The sequence below is a fragment of the Megalops cyprinoides genome, unplaced genomic scaffold (assembly GCF_013368585.1).
Source record: "Megalops cyprinoides isolate fMegCyp1 unplaced genomic scaffold, fMegCyp1.pri scaffold_27_arrow_ctg1, whole genome shotgun sequence".
NCBI classification, from domain to species: domain Eukaryota; kingdom Metazoa; phylum Chordata; class Actinopteri; order Elopiformes; family Megalopidae; genus Megalops; species Megalops cyprinoides.
Genome location: NW_023494723.1, coordinates 746356 through 769907, shown reverse-complemented (window position 1 = coordinate 769907; position 23552 = coordinate 746356). Strand labels below are relative to the sequence as shown.

Below are 23552 nucleotides of genomic sequence, written 5' to 3'. Positions count from 1 at the left end.
TGTGAGAGGCAGGGGCACATCTTTGGGTGACATCACATCATAGACAATCCCCACCCTGCCGAGAAACATAGCTGGTGGCAAAGGTTGCCACGGTTCCCTGCAGTCAGAACTCTCCCTTCACACACGGAGTCAGCTTACTGTGCATGGTGGTCTGGACACGCTACACTTACAGCCCTCCCTTGTTGAGGTGTATTAGATTTGACACACTTGATTGGATTGGAGCATTGAAAGGACAGTAGTATGCACACATTGGTTGTCTGTCAGTGCTCCCGCCCCCTAGCTATTGTGTTTTGTTTTTTCCCCTGTCCATGTGCTTTTGTTTTCCTTGTGTTCTAGCCCTGCCCCACTCTCCGCCCTGTCTCCGCCCACCCGATCATCCCCTCCTGCCTGCTTACACACCTGCTTCCCATCTCCTCATCAGCCCAGCCCTATATCTACCCTGCTTGTCTCTGTCTTGTTGCCAGTTCGTTGCAGTGTGTTTTTGCCTGTCTCGTTCCCGCCGTGTTTTCTGCCTGATCGCTGTTCCCTGAATCGACCCTGCCTGCTCTTCGACCTTGCTCCTGCCTGCTGTCCTGCCTTGTTCACCTGATCTTCCTGACTACCTGGTTTGACCCTGCCTGTCCCCGGCTTTGATTCCTGACTGTGTTTGGACTGCCTTCCCGGTATTTTGACCCTGCCTGTTTTGGACTGCCTGCCTGTTCTACGAGTCTGTTAATAAACGCCTGGATTCTGGAGTTCTCGTGGTCCGCGCCTGAGTCCTTGCCTGTGCCCTGACATTGTCAGTGTCACAGGAAGTGGCACTTTTACTCTAATTACACCTTTCCACCTTACTAGCCTCTGCTAATGAAGCATTGTCAAAGTAGAGAGACAGAGACTCCATTTTCAGATCTACTGTGGGAAACATGTATGTGTATGTGTTTCCTCAAGCAGCCTATTTATCCTGGGGTTTCTTTCCCTCACAACAGTGGAAATCAATCAGAAGGTCAGGAACCTTTTTCTCCAGAACTGTATTGACTGACTGTATTGAAATTGTCTGTTTGTTTGCCTTTTCTGCTGAAGGTTTGACGATGTGCACTGAATTCCGATCGACCCGCACTGGCAGCATCAAAATAAGGTCCCACGTGTGAGTATCGTACCTGTGTGGAGCTTTCTGTAAGATCTGGGCACTAAGCTCGCATATGCCTGGAGTTTTTGTTCATGAGGGGTATCTTTATACGTGGTGACCCGATATGTTAAACATGTGCAGTCAGTCTGTGCCGCGCATAGCATGATCTCCAGGCTCGGAGGATGGAGGTAATCTCCTCTCTCAGAGCGGCCTCACATTAATTGGGTTAATGGTCATTTGCTGATTATAGCTAAATAATGTTATGGGGGTCACATGTTTTTTGACTTTGACCCCCCCCCCCCCCCCCTATTGAAGTGCCCTCCTGGGAGGGAAAGCTGTTCCTCTCTAATGTGACCTCTGACCTCACTCACTGTTGCCTAGAGGCTTACAAATGGGTATGTTGAACCTCCATCTGAGTGAACGGTGACTCCACGCAGTTTAGCATTTTAATGTGTGTCTCTGGGCTCTGTCTCTCCCTCTCATTGTCTCTTGTCTCATTTCTGTTTCTCTCGTTTTCTTTCTCTCTTCTTCCTTTCCTTCTGTCTCTTCCTTGTTCTCTTTTTCCTCTATACTGGTGGCGTGTCACCTGGACAGGGTCAGTGAATGTGAAAGAGTGCCATCTTGTTGCTGCCTATCCCCTGATTGCTTCACAGTGGTTCACACAAGTTCATTCCTTGGGTCACTCAGGTGTGGTTCACCATGCTGAGTGTACAGCAAAGCTATGGTATAGTGAGGTAATTAGTACCAGAAATTCTGCAGTGCCAGAAATGCCTGCAGATCTTACCACCAATAGTCATTTCTGTAGCACTATACTCTCTGTGATTCATTCACAAATGTGTAAGCATGGTTTTATTAGAGGATTACTCTGTCTGCTTCTCCTCTGTTACCCAGCCAGACTCCTGTTCCACGGTTCTCACATATAATGACAGCTTGTGTGTCTCTCTGCAGTGTCTCTCCAGGTCTAGCCTACCAATGTGAATTCTTCCACAAATAGCTGTGTGGAACTAGCAGATGGCATTTGGGTATGGAACCTACACACTGACCCCATGTCGTAATCTCCATCGCTGGCCAAAGATGCGCGACAAGTTCATGCCATTATTGTGATATTTTTGTCATGTCACTAGAGCAGGGACATCTTAAATGAAGTTTTTGTGTTGTGAGACTAAGGGCTCAATCATCTCAAGAATCATCTTGAAAAGGCCATGTAAAGTGAGCGAAGGCCTTAGCCATAAAATGGGGGGTGAGTGATATGGAAAAAAATTAATATCATGATAATAATCACAGCAGTATCTCTATAATGATATGTTAAGATATTTATTAAAGTATTGGATGACTGACTCCATTGTGTTCATGTTTTTAAGTGTTTTCCAACAGGTACAGCACATTTTAGTGATTGTGTTGTTGACCTTGTCCAGTTTTAGAGAGTGCTCTGGCTCTGACTCATCTTGTCATTTGCAGGTATGGGGAAGACCTCTGTCAGAGAAGCATCTGAAAAACATACATGAACCAAAAGAGAAACCTTTAAACACATTTTTAAGTTTCAGTCAACTAATTAATAAAACTCAATGAATTATGACAGCACATACTATTTATTATTACACAAAAAGTGAAACGTATAAACATTTTAAGCTTTAATAAACTGATCAAAGAATTATTACAATGGTATTACAGTCAGCATTAAGATAAATTACTGTCCAAGTCAAAAACATTAATACTAAAATATTGTTGGAAATATTCTACCTTAAATCTTCTCTCGTCTGTCCCCTTTCAGTGGTCGAAGAGCTTCTGAAGGTTTATAGCGCCCTCTGCTTGTCTTGACTTGATTCTCATCAGTTGGTCCAAGTGGGTGACCTCAAGTCGGTTCCGTGATTTTGTCTTGATGCAATTCATGAGACTGAAACCGCGTTCAGTCTGCACTAGATGCTTGGAATGTGCCACAAATGTCAATCGGCTGTACCAGATCTGGAAACTTCTCAATTTTCAGTGACCAGGTAACCATCTCAGCAAATCTCTGTATCGCTCCCATTTTTCTTGTTTCTTTAACCGTGAACTTGAAATCGTTGTACTGTTGGCAGATGCGAATCGTGGCAGCCTCACCTGTTTCCCTCAGAAGCGCTTGGAACTTCTCCGGTCTCCACTGATGTGGTGATGGTGTGTGTGGAGGATCGTGAGCGTGAAGAGGCATTTCTGATGCCATGCTCCAGTTCAAATTAGTTTTGAGGAGTTAGGAGGTTGGCTAACTGTAAGGGAAGACACAAACCACGGAAAGCAAAATTCAACGTGACAATCACCGTATACAACAACCGATGTATGTGGATACTGTGGTGGAAAATTTTTGATAAAGTGTATACCCCATATGTAAATTATGAGTATTGCCACTTTCACCCCCCCCCCCCCCCCCCCCCCCCCCCAGAGAAAAGCGGAGCTTGACGTAGTACGATTAAGCTTGTTACATGGTGGAAATAAGTTATTGCCAGAAAACACCATAAGCATTGCCAACAGATGTTAGCTTTTGATTTTAACCACAGTTATTGACATATTAACTGAAGTTATTGATATATTACATTATCTATTTACTTTATCTTTACTGTACATGTGGAGGTCTGGAAGTGTATATGGAAACCAGACAATCTAATATGTTAGCCTTAATATGTATTCTATTATACTTTGTATAGTGGAAAATATTGTTTGCATTAAGCACTACTACTGAAAAGTAATATGATGTGATTGTATGCCTAAATAATGCTGGGGGTTACCCTATGTCATAAACATTGCATGTAGGCCATTGTAAGACACCGCTAGGGGGGTAATCTTGGGGGCTATTACAGGACAGTGGGTGACCTTGGAGAAGGAACACTGCCTTCAGCATTGGCCCTCCCTGGAAGTCACCCAGAACCTTCGTGCATTATGTTGCTGTTCCATAGTCATGCCAACTTCTATTGGTTCATGGTCTACGCTTATTGTATCTTTTTTGCCTTCACTTCTCCTATTGGTTTACGGTCTACGCTTATTGTATCCTTTTTCTCTGACTCATAGTCATGCCACCTTCGCTTATTGTATCTTCTCCCCCTGACATACCCCTACAGCGTGTCAGCATTTTTTGCCCCCTTTTAACATATGCATCCCATTTTAGTTTTATATTTTCTTTTATGAGTTATACAGCTAGAAAATAAGAGCTGATTGCCTGCTTTGGCCTAGCTGACATCTACTGGCAAATGCTTGCGAACTGTATGTGGATTTACTGCAGTCATAGTTGCCCTTCATAGTAGTGCTGAGCCAACGGCCCAACTTTGTGGGGTTTAATTCCTCTTTGTCTTGTTCCTGTGGCCCGTCTTCTGGGCCGTGTCCAGACGGGGCCTAGTTCTTACATTAACCCTTTGCTTTAAGGCCTAACCTTGTAGTTTATGGCACATAGATATCTGTGTGCCTTCTTACAGTCTGCAGCATCGCGGTCTGGCTAACTGAGTTACTTAACCTTTTTTATTATTTAAATGTGGGCCTGGAAATAATGGTAATATTCCAGGCATATATGCTGTGTATTATTTAATCATGTTTAAAAATCATATAGGTGTGGAGTGGGAATAATGGGAAATTTCAGAAGTGTTATGTTTAAAAATAATATACAATTAATGACTATGGAGTTTATGGGACTTTCCAGGTGGGGTAAATGTAACAGCTTAAAAATTAAATAATGGTGTATTAAAATGGAAAATGGGATGATCTTGAAGGAGGAGCCTGGGAGCAGTTGGAAGTTGTGGTCTGGGATAGGAGGAGTGAGAAAAGGCATAAAGGATGGATGTAGGCTGAGGGGAAGGCGGAGTGATTGGGGAGTGTTTGTGAATGTATACACACCGCATATACACCTGTTGCTCCGCGGACCAACCTGGTTTACTGTATGTGATTGATCACCATATGCAATAAACCAAACAACCATGATTACATCAGACTCTGTGAGGACTTATTATTTTCTGGAAGGCATCAAAATGTGGAGGAAGACCCTCTGTCCATTTGGCCCAGACCAGGGGGATATCCACCACAATACATTTTCAACTTCATTCTGGGAAACAGTACCAAGACATTGGATTACATCGTAAAATGGTGTTAACGTTAGCTAGCACGCTAGCTGATGTTTTTTAAACCAGATTTGGTAGAAAAAAAGAAGTGTGATGAGGGACCGGTTGGTTGATATATTTTTCCTCTTTAAATTGCAAAACGTTACTACTTAGCCAGCTAAGAAACGTTAGCGAACTTATCTCAGTTAAGTCGATGCCCTGTTTTCATTAACCCATGACATCATAGCTGGCCAACTAGCTGGCTAGCTAGTTGATCCTACAGTTGATACATAACATAACTAAGTAGGTCATCAAATTAACCATAAAACAAGTTATTAAAATGAACGTCTGCGAGTTTAAGGATTATGCAACGTAATGGTGTAAATTCACGAGCTAGCCGTTAGCTAGCTAGTACCACCGGGGTGTAGGTCTGGAGCTACGTTCAGGGCGGCCAGGGAAAAGACTAGGTAGGGGTAGTTAAGTGATTGCTAACGGGAACCAACGATGAATTTGAGCTGAACCTGTGATGTTTTAACCACTTTCTGTTTTTTGAATAATGTTAGGTCGATAAGCTTTTCTTTAAATGCCTAATCACGCAGAATACTGGCGATATAATTGTAAAGTACCTTTTAATTTAGACAATTTTGTAAGTAGGAGCTACCTAGGTAAGCTGGCTAACTACTCAACTCTAGCTAGCTACTTATATAAAACAACAATCTCTGCCATCCAAACGGTTTGGTCAGCGTTACTTACTGAAATTGAGTTGGACAGGTCTCATTTCCAGGGATGGCTGAGAAAGGGAAGTTGTGCACATTTCTACACCGCAAGTTTACCTTAATTCATTTTATAACCACCACCACGAGGAGTCATGAAGTAGTGACTCTGGTAAGTCAAATTGGCGGGGGAATCCGTTTAGAGCGCCTGCATGTTTTAATAAAAATATCGATATTTGGTGCCAGTGTATCGATAACGTATTGCAAGAGGAAGTAATACGATATACTCCCGTATCGATATTTTGTCCCACCCCTAGTATGTAGCCTCACAGTGTTGTGTTAATGGCCTCACTGGATTTTCTCTTCTCGTATTTACTTTATAATGGGGTCTCCCATCTGCAGACTCCTTCCTGCACCATGCATCTGCAGCCACATCACAGTGAGGAAGTAGGTTAGCAGCTGAAGACAAGCTGACATAACATATCTGTAATATAGAATAAAATTATAGAATTAAATTTGTTCAGCAGATGTCCCTATACAGAGTGACTCACCTTGCGCCTAGTACAGGCAAGATGGCACCAACTTTCCAGGGAATCACTCTACGCTCTTCTCGGTCACAGGCATGGTTCCGTAACTACTACGCTGCGCTGCAGGGCTTTGGGGTGTCAGCCTGTGCCGTGCGGGAATGTTCTAATCCCAGCAAGGAAGTGGGGTTATGTTCTGTGGCAGGTGTGAAGAATGAAGAGAAGTCACGCAGTCGACAGGGAGGAGGGTCACGGGTAGGGATGGTCCCAGCGTCCCATGACACAGCCTGACCTTCTCAGCAAAAGGGCGAGAATCCTTCACAGGACTTTGCAGAAACAGATTTACACCCATAAAAACCTGAAAAGGGTTTCCTGTGAAACCCTGAGTCTGTGTGTGTTTTCTCTCATTGTCCTCAGCCGTAGGGCATATTTGCGTAGCTGATGCCCTTATCTGGACTGGCACACCGACCATGTAGACTGCATATTCACAGGTACTAAAGGGGAGACGATAAGTGTCCCACCTGGGAATCAGATTGGCAACCTCTGGGTTAAAGGGCCTTCACCTTACCACTACACATTGTTGTTGCTTTCCCCAGCTGTTAAGCAGATACCCACACAAGTACACAAAACTAACTCTGACAGAGAACTGGCCCTTTCATAAAAAAACAACAAAAAAAAAACATTTGTTTGCTGTGAAATCACAACTTTACATAACCCCTTTTCAGTGAATAGAAGTGAATACATATGTCCCTGCAGACCCCCATAGCAAATCAGTACCTTTACAGTATCTCAGTATCAGCATATTCAAAGCATATTCAGTTGCCTGTTTTTATAATTTACTTTTTGTAAATTGTACGTTTGTGCAATTTACTCGCACACTTCTGCCTGCCGCTTTAATGTCATGATATTTTGTCGATTTATTGTCTTGTTATTCTGTCTATTTATTGTCTTGTGTATTTTTCCCTGACTGAATGTAGCACCATGGGTCCCAAGGAAACGTTATTTCAACCCTGCCCGGATACTTGTATATGGATGGGCTGACTCTTGAATTATTTCTATGGGGAAGTTAGCGTTTACTTCAAATTAAGGTTGAAATGGACAGTGATCCACAGCATTGCTCCTCTCTGACTCCATCCCCATTGAGGTTGTTCAATCCAGAGTAAGATACAAGTGGTGAAATGAATTCTGGGATTTGTATTTGTATTTGATTTAAAAACCTGGGATTACTGTGGAGTTGGTTATGGAACCTTGAAAGATTGTCAAGTTAGCTTCTTTTCTTGCTCAATAAGAAAATAAGGCCACTTCAGCAAACAGCACATACAGTTTTAAAGCCGTAGCTGAATCATACTTTAAGAGCAGTGACTGTAGGGCACAAAGGTTAAAGCAGAATCCTGGCTCTGTACCAGAGTGGAGCTGCCCCCACTGCCATGGAGGAGGGGGGATACTCTTTTCCGTTTCCATGTTCCGTTCACCTCATCACAGAGGTGGCCCTGCTTTCGACCCCTCCTCCACCAGATGAGAAGAAGCTCTCGGGTCAGTGACCCCGCCATCAGTGTGCCTTTTTCATATGGGTATGTAAATGAGCTAACAGTAACAGCAGCCTGATTGAAGAGCAGCAGCCATTGAATAGTGTGAATGGGTTATGGTTGTCACTCATTCTTCAGTAAACAGTGTGAGTGTGTTATGGCTGTGTCATTCTGCAGTCAACAGTGTGAGTTTATCACTGTGTCAATCTTCAGTAGACACTGTGAGCGTGTTATGGCTGTGACAGGGTCTTTTTTTTTGGGGGGGGGACACTGTCACTTACAGCTTTGTGCTCACAGCCTTGTGTGTCTGTTTCAAAGGCATTTATTTTGGAAGTGAACTGATTCTGGTAAGACTCCCAAACTTGTGTACTGCAGTCTATGGCATGGTCTTATAATCTGTTCTGACAATCGTGTTCTGTCAGTCCCTGGGTTACATCATGGGCCATGGATACCAGACAGAGGATTAACAGAGACAGTGTGGTGTTATGCCACCTTTTTCAGAGTGAGTCCCTTTTATGAGAAGAGGCAGTGTGCATTCATGTGTGAGAGTGTGTGGGTGCACGTGCCCGTGTACCTGTGTGTGTGCATGCATGTGTGTGCGCTTATGTGCGAGCGTGCATGCGCTTGTGTGTGAACGCATGTGTGTGTTTGGACATGTGCAGCTGAGCACAAGCCGTGAATGTCAGTGACAGAAAGGCAGGACTTCTGTTCTCCAGTCAGCTGGGCAGGAGCCCGGGGCCAGGCACCACTCGCGGGAAGCAGCTGGGAGCAGTTTTTGGGGAGGGGAGGATGTCACTGCAGCCCACATGGCCTCTACATGTCCCCATGTGTCCCTCAAATATGAGGCTGAATGCCCCTTGATCTCTTTGGGGACGCCAAATTGCAGAGGGACAGCAGCGGGCCAAGTAGCATGGTTAGGACTTCCTCCCCCCCGAGCCTGCACCCCTTCATTTCAGCATCACATTACGTCTGTAAAGGGAGACTAGGGTAGGGGTGTCTGCACTGAACATTTCCTGACATCTCATAGTGTGTCTACTCCTTCAGAGGGCTGATGTCTCCCTCAGTTTAGGGTCTGTCTATGTAAGCACTGTGCAAGGTCTATGTAAAGTTTGTGTGAGGTCTGTGTAAGATTTGTGCAAGGTCTATGTTACATTACAATTGTGGCGATGTTAGTGTTGTGCAGATAGCTGCCAGCACCAGATCTTAGCCGAGTCGGGCTTATGAAAGTTACTCCATTGCAAGGAGGATTTTCCCAATTAGAAACCATCCAATTACAGCGTCTGCCATGTCAGCGCACTCTGCTCATCCCTGGTCTGTGTCAGTGATACCATGCCATTTGTGGTTCTATTTGTTGGATGACAGTTTGCTTCCTAAACGTGCCCACTCCCCTTTTACAAAGGTCTAAAGGGCATGTGTGCCATACATGTGCGGTCGCCTACCCTGTGATAATTTAATCAAAATAACCATACAACAAATTCATAACAACATATCAAAATCTCACTCTAGTTACAAGTATGCTGTGTTTTAACGTATGTTTAATGATATTTTTATGTCCTTGTCTTTTTTAAGTCCTTAAACTTCGAAGTTTTTTCAATGGGAAGGGTAGGCTCTTTTTTGTCAGGATTGTCTTTAATGTTGTGAATTTAAGAGTTTGCGCATACGTATTGCATAGTTTAAGACGAAATCAATGGACGAGGAAATACACTGCTTATGGCGGGAGTGTGAGCAAATAAGAGCCATCAAGGTGCTAAATTGCTACAATGTCATAGATATTTGTGCAATCAATAAAGCAAGCTAGCTCATTTGATTTTGAGCACCTTAGCTACACTTCAGAGCGAAATCAATAATGTCTACCATCGTACGTCTTCAGAGTTTGATTAAACTGGATTACCAGCATAAAATTACTTGTCATCAAGCAAGGCAGGCCTACACCAGCTCTCCCTGACCTCCACCAGCATAAAGGGCAGAAAATCATCCTGTCATTCCAGCCGGAGTGGTACATAAGGAAGGAGTGGCTGTGCCACTCCGATGCTACCAGCAGGCTGTTCTGCTTCCCTACAATGTATGGGTAGGTGCCAGCTACTGTGACCTGAAAGACCTGCCTGCAGCACTAGTCAAGAGCGGTCCAGTTCACACATTCAACATCAAATAGCTTGCAAAGTTTTGGAAACTGCACTCCGATCAACCTGTCTCTAAACAAGGCTAACAAACAGCAAGTCTCTGCGCACAACACGAAGATGAGGGAAATTCGTGAGATTCTGAAAGACTTGATATGTGCTACTTGCTACTTCGAGAAACAGGAATTAGCCTTCAGGGGAAACAAAAAAAGCACCGGCTCATCAAACTGGGGAAACTACAGTATATTCATCTGGGTTGCCCATTAGTGATGTGCAGTTCGCGAACGAACAAATTCTTTTGAACTAATCTTTGAGGTGAACTGAGTGTACTGAATCCCTAGTCTAAAAAATTCGTTCCTTCCTCTTTGCAAACATGCATGCTGATTAGCTGGCATAGCAGCTATAATTCTTACTCCAGTGGATTTTAGATATGCGGTCTGTCCACAAAGCAGCCTATCACAAAACTCTATCGGCAGTACGTTCATGACGACAACTAGCCAATGGCTGAAATACTAAAACTCTCGAAGAACCTCCCACTGGCCATCTCGGCACTGCTGATGATGTGGGACAATGCACCTCCGGTGACTACGAAGACTCTAAACTCACCTGTTGACAAGTTCCTCAGTTCACCAGTTCGTTCGGACTCAAAGGAACTGTGAGTCCTCAGTTCATCAGTTCGTTCAGACTTCAAAGATTCACTGACTATGAAGACCTGCAGCCGGTTGCACCAGCACAGTGTAAGGTCAATCGTAAGTTCGGCTAGCTTAAATGTGTGGTTCAGAGTTTGGGGTGAAGTACAGTGTTTTTGTCTTTGCCACTTTGTCAAGAGGAAGGACATTATGCCTAGTTGCTTCTGTTCTGTGCAAACTACTGTCACAGCAGTAGTTCAGCAGCATTCAGCACACTATGGCACAGAAATGAAGGTGACGTGAAACCCCAAATAAACAGGGTGTCTGGGACCTGACTATCACTGCCCTCACATTATATGTGCTGTGCAGTGGGGTGAGAGAGAGGGGGATGAGACATGTTAATGAATCTGGCTGCAGCTACCCGAGCAGGGCTGGGGATGTGGCATGTATGCTGCTGTGGGCATCGCCAGTCACCCAACATTGACAGAGAGCTCACAGCTTACCTTGCAGGTGTGGAGAGAGGAAACGTAGAGATGGAGGGAGAGAATGAAGAGATAGATAGAAGGGGGAAAGACAGCACCCTGTCTCTCTTTCTGCCTTTCCCTGGTGGCACCCAGCTATGACCACTTTGATAATGACTCTAAAACCACTCGTGGCATGTTTTAAATATTGAGATGCTTTTAAGTCAACACGCAAATGACACTTTGATTATATTCAGCTGCTGGCTGCAGATCTTGCCATTAGTGACAAGGTCGTTTAGCTGTCAGTCTCATACACAGCCAGCTGCCCTGTGAACCTCCATATATCAGTGACATGGAGGTGAGCCATGAAGAGTTAAGAGGCCCTTCTGTCACTCTCTGTTGCTGTGTTTATTTGTTAGCTTTGTTTGTTAGCACTGTTTGGAGCCCCAGGTCCTACAGAGAGGGGAAGGGCTATCCCGAGTTACAGCCCTGTCTTAAATTTGGAATCAGTAGTGGAGAGTGCTTTATGAATGTGATAACCTGCCCAGAATATAGCAGTACAACCAATAGGACTACAGCCACTAAGTAAAGGCGATGGCATCAGACTCATTTTATGCTGTTCTTATTCTTTTTGCCATATGAAGAAATTTGACATTGAGTTGTCTGCATTGCATGGATGCCAAATGGAAAGGGTCATTTTTATAGCTGATTATCTTCAAACAGCTTTGCGACCTTGTGAAATTGCATGCCTATTGTGACCTCTGACCCTTGTCCTCTCGCTGACCTTGGTTGTCTCCTGTCTCCCACCAGAGCTCCTGAGATAATCCTGGGCCTGCCCTTCTGCGAAGCCATTGATATGTGGTCCCTGGGCTGTGTTATTGCCGAGCTCTTCCTGGGTTGGCCTCTGTACCCGGGGGCATTTGAGTATGACCAAGTAAGTGTGGGAACTTCACAAGTGAGGGGTCACCCCGTGGCACTGCAGTGTCCCCCTCCTTTGTCTGTGTTGTCTCCGTTGCACCAATCAGCAATCAGGATCCCCATTATCCAGACAGATGCCCCAGGACATGCCTTCCAGCCACACCTGTTCCGCTATTCCAGAACAAGGCGGTTCTTTGCTCATAATAAAGTTGGACAGACATCTCGGGCGAGACCTCCTGTTTCCCACAAGTCTCAAAACACATGGAAGACTTTTCCTAATTAGCCCCCCCTTATATTAAGATTCATATTATCCTTTGTTGCTGTCCATTTCTTCACTATGTCCTTTAATTTCCCATGATTCATTCCTGATGCCCCTTTAAAACACCTGTTGTAGTAAGAGGGAATATGACATTGCTTGGCTATACACACAGATAGCTTTTGAGTGTTTCTTGTTTTTCCCACAGATCCGGTGCATCTCTCAGACACAGGGCTTGCCAGCAGAATACTTGCTAAGTGCAGGGACCAAGACGACCAGATTCTTCAATAGAGAACAACACTCCTACCCTCTGTGGAGTCTGAAGGTACAATCACTTCACAGCAGACATCCACACACACACACGCACATACACACACACCCACACACACACACACACACACACACACACACACACACACAAACACAGACATGTTGACTGCTGTACTTACACACACAGTTGTGCTGCTGCTGTTAAAGGAATCTGACCATGGCGACACTTGTGTATCAGAATGTGGTGTAGCCCCTTCATGAGTATTGAGACCGGTCTGGTTCTCAGTGCAGCACGTAAACCTCTCTCCACACTAGTATATGTTGTATCCATGTTCGCGGCCCTGTGCCTGCGCCCCTTACATTACATTCTCATTTAGCAGACACTCTTACCCACAGCGACTTGCATAAGTTGCAATTCTTACATGTTATCCATTTATACAGCTGGATATTTACTGAAGCTCAAGGGTGCAGCAGCAGTGCCCCAGTGGGGCATTGAACCATTACATTACATTACATCATTTAGCAGGCACTCTTACCCAGAGCGACCTCCAAATAAGTGCAGCACTATGCTCAGAGTAGTTATTGAGAAGCATTACAAGAGGTCAGTAAGACCTTTTTATTATAAGCTCTGCTCCATACTACTGTGCCATACCATTGCCCCTGCTGCTTGCCTCACCCCAGTGCTATGAGAAGGTTTAGAGAGGGGCACAGATGTAGGCCTGTGTGGAGCAGAGCACTCTGAGAATCAGCAGAGGACATAAATACGGCAGCAAGGCTAATGAGAGTGGAACCGTTTGGCGTGAGAGGACTCAGCAGTTGGAGCCGTGCCCAGCAGAGCCAAGTCGGGGCGCTGTCTGGAGTTCTCTCCTGCGGCAATTGTATGTAGGCCACCGAACGGGCGATGCTGTTGTGCAGGCACGTCTTGGCACCTGCTTTTGGATGACCCCTCCTGTGCACCATCTCCTCGCCATCATTCCTCCAAGCCTTCCTTCTGCCTCCACATATAGCATGTGATGTAATGGTGTTGCATTCACAATGAAATGCAGGCAAGCCTGCTTACCATATACCTATTAAGAGGAATTGGGAGTGAGCAGGCCACTGTCCAGCTGTATGAATGGGTAATGTTTAAAATATCTGGTCAGTCAGTCTCTCTGCTAAGCACATAAACTATGTGATGTTGTAGTACTGTCACTGTAAGTGAGAGGACTGGACCCATTTTTTAGACCACAGAATTTGTATGCATCCCTGGGCTTGGTCTCTTACTGAGCAGAGCCACTGCACCTGTAACTGCAGACATGTAAAATAACATCACAATGGAAGTGCATTAGTGGAGGGGCATCCCTGTAACGCTGTGTTAACGTTAACAGAGTATAGTCTATGTGGTTCTGTGTTAACATTAATGGAGGGGTGTCTCTCTGGGGCTGCAGTAGCGGAGGGGGTCACTGTGATGCTGCATTAGTTGAGGGGCATCTATGTGATGCTGCATTAGCGTTAGCAGAAGGAAGTCTCTGTGATGCCGTTTTAGTCTTAGTGGAGGGAAGTCTCTGTTACTCTGTGTTAGCAAAGGGAAGTCTCTGTGTCTCTGCGTCAGTGATAGCAGAGGGACGTCTCTGTGACTCGTGTTAGTATTAGAGGGCGTCTGTGACGTTGCATTTTGTTTCCACAGACACCAGAGGACCATGAGGGGGAGACAGGGATCAAATCAAAGGAAGCCCGGAAGTACATCTTCAACTGTCTGGATGACATGGCACAGGTAATTCACGCTTACCAGTGTTTAAAACACGGTTACCAGGCCGGTGAAAACACAGCTACAGATTTATCAACAAACTGCAGACCAGGAGTGTGTGTGTCTGGCAGGTAGGTAGCAGATTGCTAATAGGTAAGGATTGTTTCACACATGAAGGTTAAGGTTGGTTACCAGAAGAGTTCAGTAGTACATACATGTGTGCACAAAGAGACATGCACCTCCTTGGCTATAAGGCAGTTGTTCTGAGTTCTGAGGTTCTGATTGTACATGGGTCTTTTAGTAGAGCGCTGGACAAGGCAGATAGCTTATTTTGCTGTAAGAAGTCTCTACCTAAGGTCAGGCACATGGGCATATCTGGCATTTATTATACCCATAAGGAGGTTGCCAGTCCCTGTGTTGGAATTCACAGCCTTGTTTTACATGACATTACATGTAATATCATGTTATATGGCAGATGGCAGATGCTCTTATCCAGAGCAACTTGCATGGTGCATCTAATAAAGTGGCGTGAAAAGTTACGCAAACAAAACTCCATGAATCACATGAACAAGAGTCAGTGCCAAACGTAGTGCTCAGATAGAAAGGGCATGCCTAGGTAACAACCCTTTTAGAGTAAAGTAGTGGTCATATCAGTGCATTTTTCTGGGCTGAATTTTAAATGCGGTCTGAACCTTACTGCTGCCCAGCCTCTTTGCTGAGGTGAAAAGTGGGGCATATCTGTTGCATTGAATTGAGAGAGACCTGATGCTCTGTGTTGGACTGGACAGGTTGACTCAGGTGTCATCTTCTGGTTGAGCATGTGTGGGGGCAGGTTTGCTTATGAAAGCAAAGCAACGTGGTTATGTAACGTGGAAGATGATTCAAGCCCCATCCATCTCACCGCCTCCCCACCAAAAAAGGTGTTCACCAGGCTCCAGCGCTCTGCTCTGCAAGATTTAATCAATGCTCTCCACGGTGCCAGTCATAATGCTTTCACCATTTATACTGTTCTTTGTATTTTCTGCTGTACCACACAAGTGTAGATCCCAAGCGTGTGGGCTCCTTGGGATCTACAATATCTCGATCTGGGTTTGGAGTTTCTTAGAACCATTTACAACATTTGTTTAAACCCTCTAATAAGATACTTACATAACATTACATTACATAATTGTCATTTAGCAGATGACAATTGTTTATCATTATCATTTATCATGTTAATTATCTTTTATCCAGAGCCACTGGCATACAGTCGATTACAATTTTATCCATTTATACAGCTGGATATTTGTTGAGGCAATTCTGGGTTAACTATCTTGCCCAGGGGTGCAACAGCAGTGCCACAAACCACAAATGTTTTGGTTATGAGCCCTGCTCCTCACCCCATGCCAGCCAATTCTGATGGGAGTATCCCGAAAACACAAGTTTTGTGCATGTTCAGCTTTAGTAAGTGCCCCAGGGCCTTGCCTCTGTGAAGGTGTGGCCTACGTTTTCAGTAAAGCTGAGGTGTATGACAAACTGTGTTGAATCCTTCTGGGATTGGGGATTTGTGTGAGCTTAATGCATATATCCATGCATTTGTGAGTGCACAGCTTTGACTGTAGGGACAAACAGCAGCATTAAAAGCACCAATCAGGCTCACAGCAGAGGAGCATGGTCCTGCAGTCAGAAAACAAACCAGATTGAGCCTTTATCTGTGGGAATGAGGCAGAAATGAACATGGTGAACATCCATCTGTGTGCATGTGATATGTGACTGCTGGAAGGATACAGTCACAGAAATCTGCTAGAGCACTGATTCTCAATCCTGCTCCTGGGGCCCCCTGCTATGCACATTTTCCATCTTTCCCTGCTCTACCTACCTGACTGAACTCATCAGTGGCACTTTTGATTAGCTGAACACACCTGATTTAATCAAGAGCATGTTTGGAGCAAGGATAGATAGAAGATATGCAGGACAGGGGGGCTCTAGGAGTAGGATTGAGAAACACTGTGCTAGAGCATTATGTTACAGTACATTACTGTCATTTAGCAAAAGCTCTTATCCAGAGTGACACACATAGGTTACAATTTTATCCATTTATACAGCTGGATACTTGCTGAGGCGGTTGTGGCTTTGCCAAAAGGTACACCAGCAGTCCCCCAGCAGGGAATTAAAGCAGCAAGCTTTCAGTTATGAGTCCTGCCCTGTGCCAGGGGCATGTTGAGTGCACTGGGGCAGTCAGGATGAGAGGGTCTGATAGATGGGCCATGGGCGAGTAGGTGGGGACGCTGTCCTCACAGTGGCATCCTGACCTTTACCCCCAGCTCCAGTCTCCAGAACAGACTCATCGCCCATCACATGAGGGAAAGTCATGTCCCCCTGGCTAGTCTGCTCTAAGATTCCTCTGTCTCCTTCTCTCTCTCTCTCTCGTTCTCTCCCCCACCCTCCCTCTGTCTCTTTGTCTCTCTCTATTTCAATTTCAATTTAAAGGCAGGACAGTCTATCACTGTGTTGCCAAAGCAACAAAATGAACAATATGGAAGTTATTCAAATATAACTATATGAATGAAAAGAAAACACATACATACAAGTTAAATTGATAAACAATAACCCTTTTTAGCACATCAAACAATAAACTATAAATTCATTATAATAATTAATATATACATTTCAGCAGAGGGCACTCACTGTTCCTCAGACTATGGCATGTCGCCACAAACTGGGCTGCAAGTGGGGCTGTGGGCAGAATTCTACACACAGGGTGTTGGCAGGATGTTCATCGCAATTTGTGTGATCCTGTTTCGTGATGGGACCCCACACATCGTCATGGCATTAAGAACAATTGGATGAATTGGAAAATTTTTAGCCAAGTTTTAATTGGTGTGTTTAAGTTGTAGAGCCTGCTCTTTATAGCATAAAATCTCTCTCCCTCACTGTCTTGCCCTCCATTGCCGTCTCTCTCCCTATACTCCTCTCTCCGCCTCTCTCTCTCCCCTCTTCCCCTTTCTGTCCGACTCTCCGTCTGTCCCCCCCTCTCTTTCTCTTTCCCTCTCCTTCACTCTTCTGCTCTCTCTCTCCCTCTCCTTCTCCATTCCCCACGCTTTCTATCCCTCCCTCCCTGCCCTGTGAGAGAGTAAAACACGAAAGCATTGGCCTGATGTAGCAGATGTCAGAAGGCACGTCACCCTGTGCTGGCGCTGGAATGAGGACATTGCCAAGTCAGTTTTTTGATTGGCTGCTTTCTCAGTGCCAGCATGCCCATGGTTAGCAGGCAGTGTCTCCTTCATCCTCAGTGAGGTATCCTTCACCTCATCACCACCTCATCAACCTCACGCCTGCACTGAAAGCCTGGGGAGGAGAGCTGTGTGAGCTCAGTCTTGGTAGTTATGAATGTCATATGATTTGATGAGAAGAGAATCCTGTTTGGTGTGCTGCACTGCTGTTTGTGACTCTTCTCAGTGCCTCTCAGAAAGGTGTGTTTCTCTGGCTTTGTAATTGATCTGAATGTGCAACAGTGAAGGATGTGCAGATTCAGTATGGGCTTTAGCTCAGAATTGGTTTCATATACATATATTTCATTCATATACTGTCCTATTGGGGCAGCAGTATGGCATACTGGTAAGCAGCAGCACTAGTAAACGAAAGGTTGCCGGTTTGATTCCCCACTGGGCACTGCCGTTGTACAGTCAAAGCCCCCCCCCCCCCCCCCCCACACACACACACACACACACACACACACACACACACACACAGGCAGGTCTGTGTTCGCTTCAATGTATCTGAGCAGGCAAAGAGTGAGAGACACTTCGTTTGTTTACAGGACTAGAGCGTGACCTCTGGAGCACATTTTAATAATCAAACCCCACGCATTCCTGGTTCATTACTAGCTGTTCCAAACGTTTGCAGTGGAGCCAGGGCCGTCACACAGCAGCACTGTACGCTGTGAATAGCCGTGCAAATATTTCTGCATATCAGCAAGTCGCGGGGTCATCACTGCAACTTGTTGAAACCCTTACTGATGCATTGACAAAGTTACTGTGGTACCAGCCGCAGTGTCTGACTGCAGGCCAGCAGTTATGACTGGGTCTGGAAGAGTTGCAGGGCTGTATGACAGCTCCCTGCTGCTCTGAGGTCAGTGATAACATCTCAGGTGTTCTCTCTATGCCCCCCCCGCCAAACAGGTGAACATGACAGCGGACCTGGAGGGAAGCGACATGCTGGCTGAGAAGGCGGACCGCCGTGAGTTCATCGACCTGCTGACCAAGATGCGGACGATTGACGCTGACAAGAGGATCACCCCCATCATAACACTCAACCACCCCTTCGTAACCATGACCCACCTGCTCGACTTCCCACATAGCACGCTGTAGGTTCAACTGGGACAAGGGGGCAAGGCTTGTAAACCCAAAGTTTACAAGCATGCTGACGAGTGCTGGCATGCTAGGTGGAGAAGAGGGTTAGGGCTGCCACCACATCAGCCAGCAGTGCTCTCAGAGCCTCAGTCAGCCATGACACAGGCTGACACCATGACAACATTCCTGGCACACAGCCGCTGGCCAACTGGAGGTGAGTGCCACCCTGCCGTCAAATCAGCTGTGTGCCTGGGAGGGAAGCCATGGAGGAGCCAGTCTGTCAGCAAACAGAGGGAATGGAGACCAATTGCAGCGCTCCCATAAACAGACATAGCAGGTTGGCCCTCAAGGCAGGACAGGAGATGTGACCTGACTGCTTAACTGGAGGCAGCAAGGATACGTCAGACCAGAGCCCCAGAGAGAGCACACGGATATTAGAGTAGATGTTCATCAACGCTGTAATTTTCAGAGACCACGAGTCACTGAGGTGACGTATGTAGACAGGAACACAGGTGGACAAACGCCCATAGAGAGCTTTGTGTGAATGCTTCTCACTCAGCGACAGTTTTTAAGGCAATCGAACGGATGCAAGTAATTTGAGCACCTGAGAGATGCACAGCGACAGTGTGTGACACATGAGATAGAAGGCAGTTAGTAGGATGTGGAATGAAATGGCAACAGCGTGGACAGGAGCCACAGAGCCAGGGAAATGTCATGGTTTGGGAGGCTCCCTGTCCTTGGCAGACCCCTCACAGAAGAGTTGCACTCCTTGTAGAGCTTGTCCACAGCTACTGCCCCCTGCCGGTCAATGTGTACAAACCCATGTTTGCCATCTGCTTGATACTATGTCAACTGCTGTTCACTTTCTGAAGTGTGATTTATGTAGCAGCATATCTGCTTTTGTAATGTTTAACACTGTGCGGTGAATATGTTGCTGTAGGAATAGTGGGGGTGTTTTGAATGGAAAAGATAATAATATGCTCTTTTTGGTGGTGTCGCAGGAGCTCCCATCCCCACAGCAACTATTATAACTCCATCACGCAACAGCCGGCTTTGCTGACTGGTCATGTGATGCTGCCCTCTACCCAGTCCCTGAATGTGGGTGTGGCCCATGTAATGAGGCAGCAGCCAACCAACAACTCATCCTCCAAAAAGAACAAGCAACAGCACCAAGGGTCTGCCAGGTACCCTAACACTGTAGCATCGTTACACCACAGATATTCTACACATTGTTTCAACCCATGAACCATCATGCTGTAGATATTCTACATGCTGTTTCAACCTAGGAGCAGTTACTCCACAGATATTCTGCAGGTTTAACCCATGACCCTTTACACCACAGATATTTTATACGCAACTTTAACCCATGAGCCGTTACACTACAGAAATTCCATACACTGTTTCAACCCAGAAGCATTACGCCACAGATATTCTACACATTGTTTTTATTCATGAACCATTTTACCACAGGTAATCTATACTATCACCAGATATTTGGCAGCTGCATTCCTCTGTGCTTACTTGGTTCAGGAGATCACCTAATAACAACTGGGGAAATCAGAACACAGCTTCAAAAATGGCAGAGACAGAATTTACAGTGTGATGGAATTGGATATCTGGCCAATGTACAGACCGACTATGGATATACCCAGTTTAATCATGCCATTCCTAACCCTGTAAACACTTGAAAGCACACAACTGAGTTCGCCTGCCTAGCCATTCTAGATATTTGCTTAATATATACATACTAATTAATACAGACTGATGAAGTAATAGATATTGGTGCACAAGTATTAGGAGTACACAGCAACAGTAAATCAATAAAGCAATACTGGGTCTCCTGTATTCTTATGCTCCTTCTCTTCTCTTCCTATCAGAAAGGTTTCGGCATGCGAGGTGTCGTCCTCACAAGTGCTGTCATCCCCGCAGCGCTCCAAGCGCATGAAAGACAACACGCCACCATGGTGTGCTATTGTCCCAAACATGCTGCTCCTGGCTTGCGGACCCCCCCTCTCTTACAGCAGCTGCAGCGAGCTGACCTCCAGTACCACCCTGGACAAAGCCCACCCCCATGCCCCACAGCAGACCATCGTCATCCCCGACACGCCCAGCCCAGCTGTTAGCATCATCACCATCAGCAGCGACACAGACGAGGAGGATGATCACAAGCAGGCCAGCAGCAGGTCAGAGGTCACCACCCGCAGGCGGGCTGCTGGGAGTTGTAGTCTTTTTTTTGTTGGTCTGGTTGTGGCAAGAATGAGTTTGGAATTAATGATGCTGCCAGTGATTAACATTTGGCCTTACACATGGACTAGGCATTGGATGCATTAACATTTGATAGAGATTCGTAGGGCTGTGGTTAGCTGGTGGCCGAGGGTATGACGTGTATGTCGCTTGTGTGCTCCCACACCACAGCATGCCCAAGCAGAGGATCAATGTGGTCAGCTGTGTGACGGTACACAACTCCCCCGCCTCAGACTCCTCTGATGGCAGCCCCTACTCTGTGGAGTCCTTCCCATCCAGCGCCGGTGGCCTTCACTCCAAGCCTGCATTGCTGGACAGCTACTGTCACTTCAGTCCCCGCACCATCGTCATCCCGCCCCTCAAGGCCCAGGCCAATGAGACGGCAGCTGAGTGTGAGCGCATGCAGCCAGGTACAGACTCAGCAAGGCTGGAAATGCACCAGATATCTGTGGGGATCGAACTGGGGACCAAATAACTTACTACAACCTAATGATGGATGGAGTGACACTAAAAACGCAGTCATGTTACATTTTTATTTTGCAGATTATCCAAAGCGACTTACATAGGTTACAATTTTATCCATTTATCTAGCTGGATATTTACTGAGGCAATTTATTAAAAAAACTAAACTAAAACTAAACTAAAGAACTAAATCCTATACTTCTGCTCCATGCTGATGTTCCCACGGCCGGCTGTGCAAATAAACCTTCCTGTCTTTCACTACGAACATCGGATCTGCTTCTTTGTCAGGATAAAAGTTATTTCAGTCCCCTGGGAGTTGACTAACAGTATTTTACAATTAAATTAAGGCATCAGGGATGTTTATTTTATTAAGTTAAAATCATTATATGGAAGCCCTGTACAAGATAAAACCTGTTGATCTGATGGAGTTGTCCTGGTGTGGTTTTGGACCTTATGTACGGTGTCATGATTAGCACAGAAGTATTTAATGTTTTGGTTGGTGCAGTGGCTCTCCTGATTTTCTGTGAACGTGACTCTCGCTCTCCTCTCTGCCATGCAGATAGTTTGACCCACCAGAACTCAGTTTACAAGTTCAAAGCTTCCAATGGGATGCTGTCAGGCAGCAACGCCATGGGGATAGGGGCTGGGGGCAGGTACCGGCAGCAGCGCTCTGGGGCTCACCTCTTCCAGCAGCAGCCTCTCAACCTCAGCCAGTTAGGGAAATGTGTACCTGTATGTCATCTCACACCTGCCAGTAACATCCCACAGACCTGTGTGACCCTGTGCCTCTGAGGATGTATCCTGTGTGGGTCATTGTAGTTTTAAACACATTTGAGTGCTGAAATTGGATTTTTGTTATACTTGTGTCTTGTGCTCTGCGTAGAGGTTTGATCCTGCTCTCTCACGCCCCATGCAGGCACAGCACCATGCGGCAGCTGAGCGGAACAGCGCGCACTGGCAGCAGCAGGCCTATATCACGCCCACCATCATGGCCCAGGCGCCGTACTTCTTCCACCACAACAGCCCCTCCCACACGGTTGCTGTTCACCCACACCTGGCTACCGCCCACCTCTCCATCCAGCCTCACCTCTTCACCTACACTGCCCCCACCCCCCAGGGCTCGGCCCACCATGCCGTCCCACATGCAACCTACCTGCCAGGCATTGTTCACCAGGTGCACGTCAGTGTGGGCCACCCCTCCCCCACCCTTCACCACAGCCAGTAACGGGCCTACATCAGCACTTCACCTGCCTCCACTGTCTACACTGGATACCCACTGAGCCCCGCCAAGGTCACCCAGTATCCTTACCTCTAGAGCTGAGACACTGGAGCCTGTTCCAGAGCTGCTCTCTAGCCACCCATGCTGTGAAACCACACACAGGAAACTTGAAGAAGAGAGTGAACACTTGCCTCCTTGTGGTGAGGAGGTTTTCTTTTTTAAATTGGTTTGTTAAAATGGCTAGTTCAATTGTTTTTGTTGTTTTGGGAGACGGGTTTATTTCTTTTTATCATTGGTAATTCTGTGTGGTCTCCTCCCCCAGTACTTTTGAGACAGGTGAAAATCTCATTACAGATTTTTTAAAATGTGTGTCACTTTTTAGATTATTGTTTTATTTGTTTGTCATTTGTCATTGAAGAACCAGACTGTTTTAAAGGGGTCAGATAGCTGTATATGTGACCCCCGATCAGAAAGGAGATAAGGTGAAATACGGATACCTGCTGCTCTTCAAAAAAAAAACCCAAAACAAAGCAAAACAATGGCCTTGAACTGTCTTAACCATTTCAAATCACTCTGCGGAAGAGTGGAGGAGCACATTATACAAACAAGAGGCAAGCAACTTTTCATGTATTTATAGGTTTCCTTTCCTTTGTGTTCACTTCTGGGGAAAACCCTGATTTTAGTTCCTTGCAGGTAGAACTTTTAGCTGGACCCCTTTTAGAATGTAGCAGTCTGCACCTTGTCATTTTGTGAAGAGCGTCTCTGATACCAATAGATTTTTGTTTCTGCTCTCAATGTGACTGCACAAAAGTGGTTATGATGACATAGGCATGTACAACGTGATCGTTTGTGAGTATGTGTGTGTGCGCCACCAGCAGCCTTGTGTATGTCATCCACTGCCGCTGAATACTTAAGAGTATTTAGCGTTGTTCCCTGTTGTGCCTTATTAATGTGCTGACACAATTTAAAGTTTACTGTGCTTGTGTGAGAGGTGCATTT

The 23552-nt window shown here is 45.8% G+C and overlaps 1 protein-coding gene across 1 annotated transcript in view; it reads left to right on the top strand.

The window, feature by feature from the left end:
* Window positions 1-22559, top strand: part of LOC118772293 (homeodomain-interacting protein kinase 2-like) — a 47545-nt gene extending 24986 nt beyond the window's left edge. The window contains exons 3-12 of the mRNA XM_036520547.1: window positions 5570-5579; window positions 11940-12061; window positions 12510-12626; window positions 14238-14324; window positions 18458-18642; window positions 19630-19812; window positions 20506-20811; window positions 21044-21282; window positions 21894-22060; window positions 22251-22559. Of these exons, the coding sequence (XP_036376440.1) occupies window positions 5570-5579; window positions 11940-12061; window positions 12510-12626; window positions 14238-14324; window positions 18458-18642; window positions 19630-19812; window positions 20506-20811; window positions 21044-21282; window positions 21894-22060; window positions 22251-22559 (1725 nt within the window). The remainder of the gene's footprint in view (window positions 1-5569; window positions 5580-11939; window positions 12062-12509; window positions 12627-14237; window positions 14325-18457; window positions 18643-19629; window positions 19813-20505; window positions 20812-21043; window positions 21283-21893; window positions 22061-22250) is intronic.
* Window positions 22560-23552: the final 993 nt, after the last annotated feature.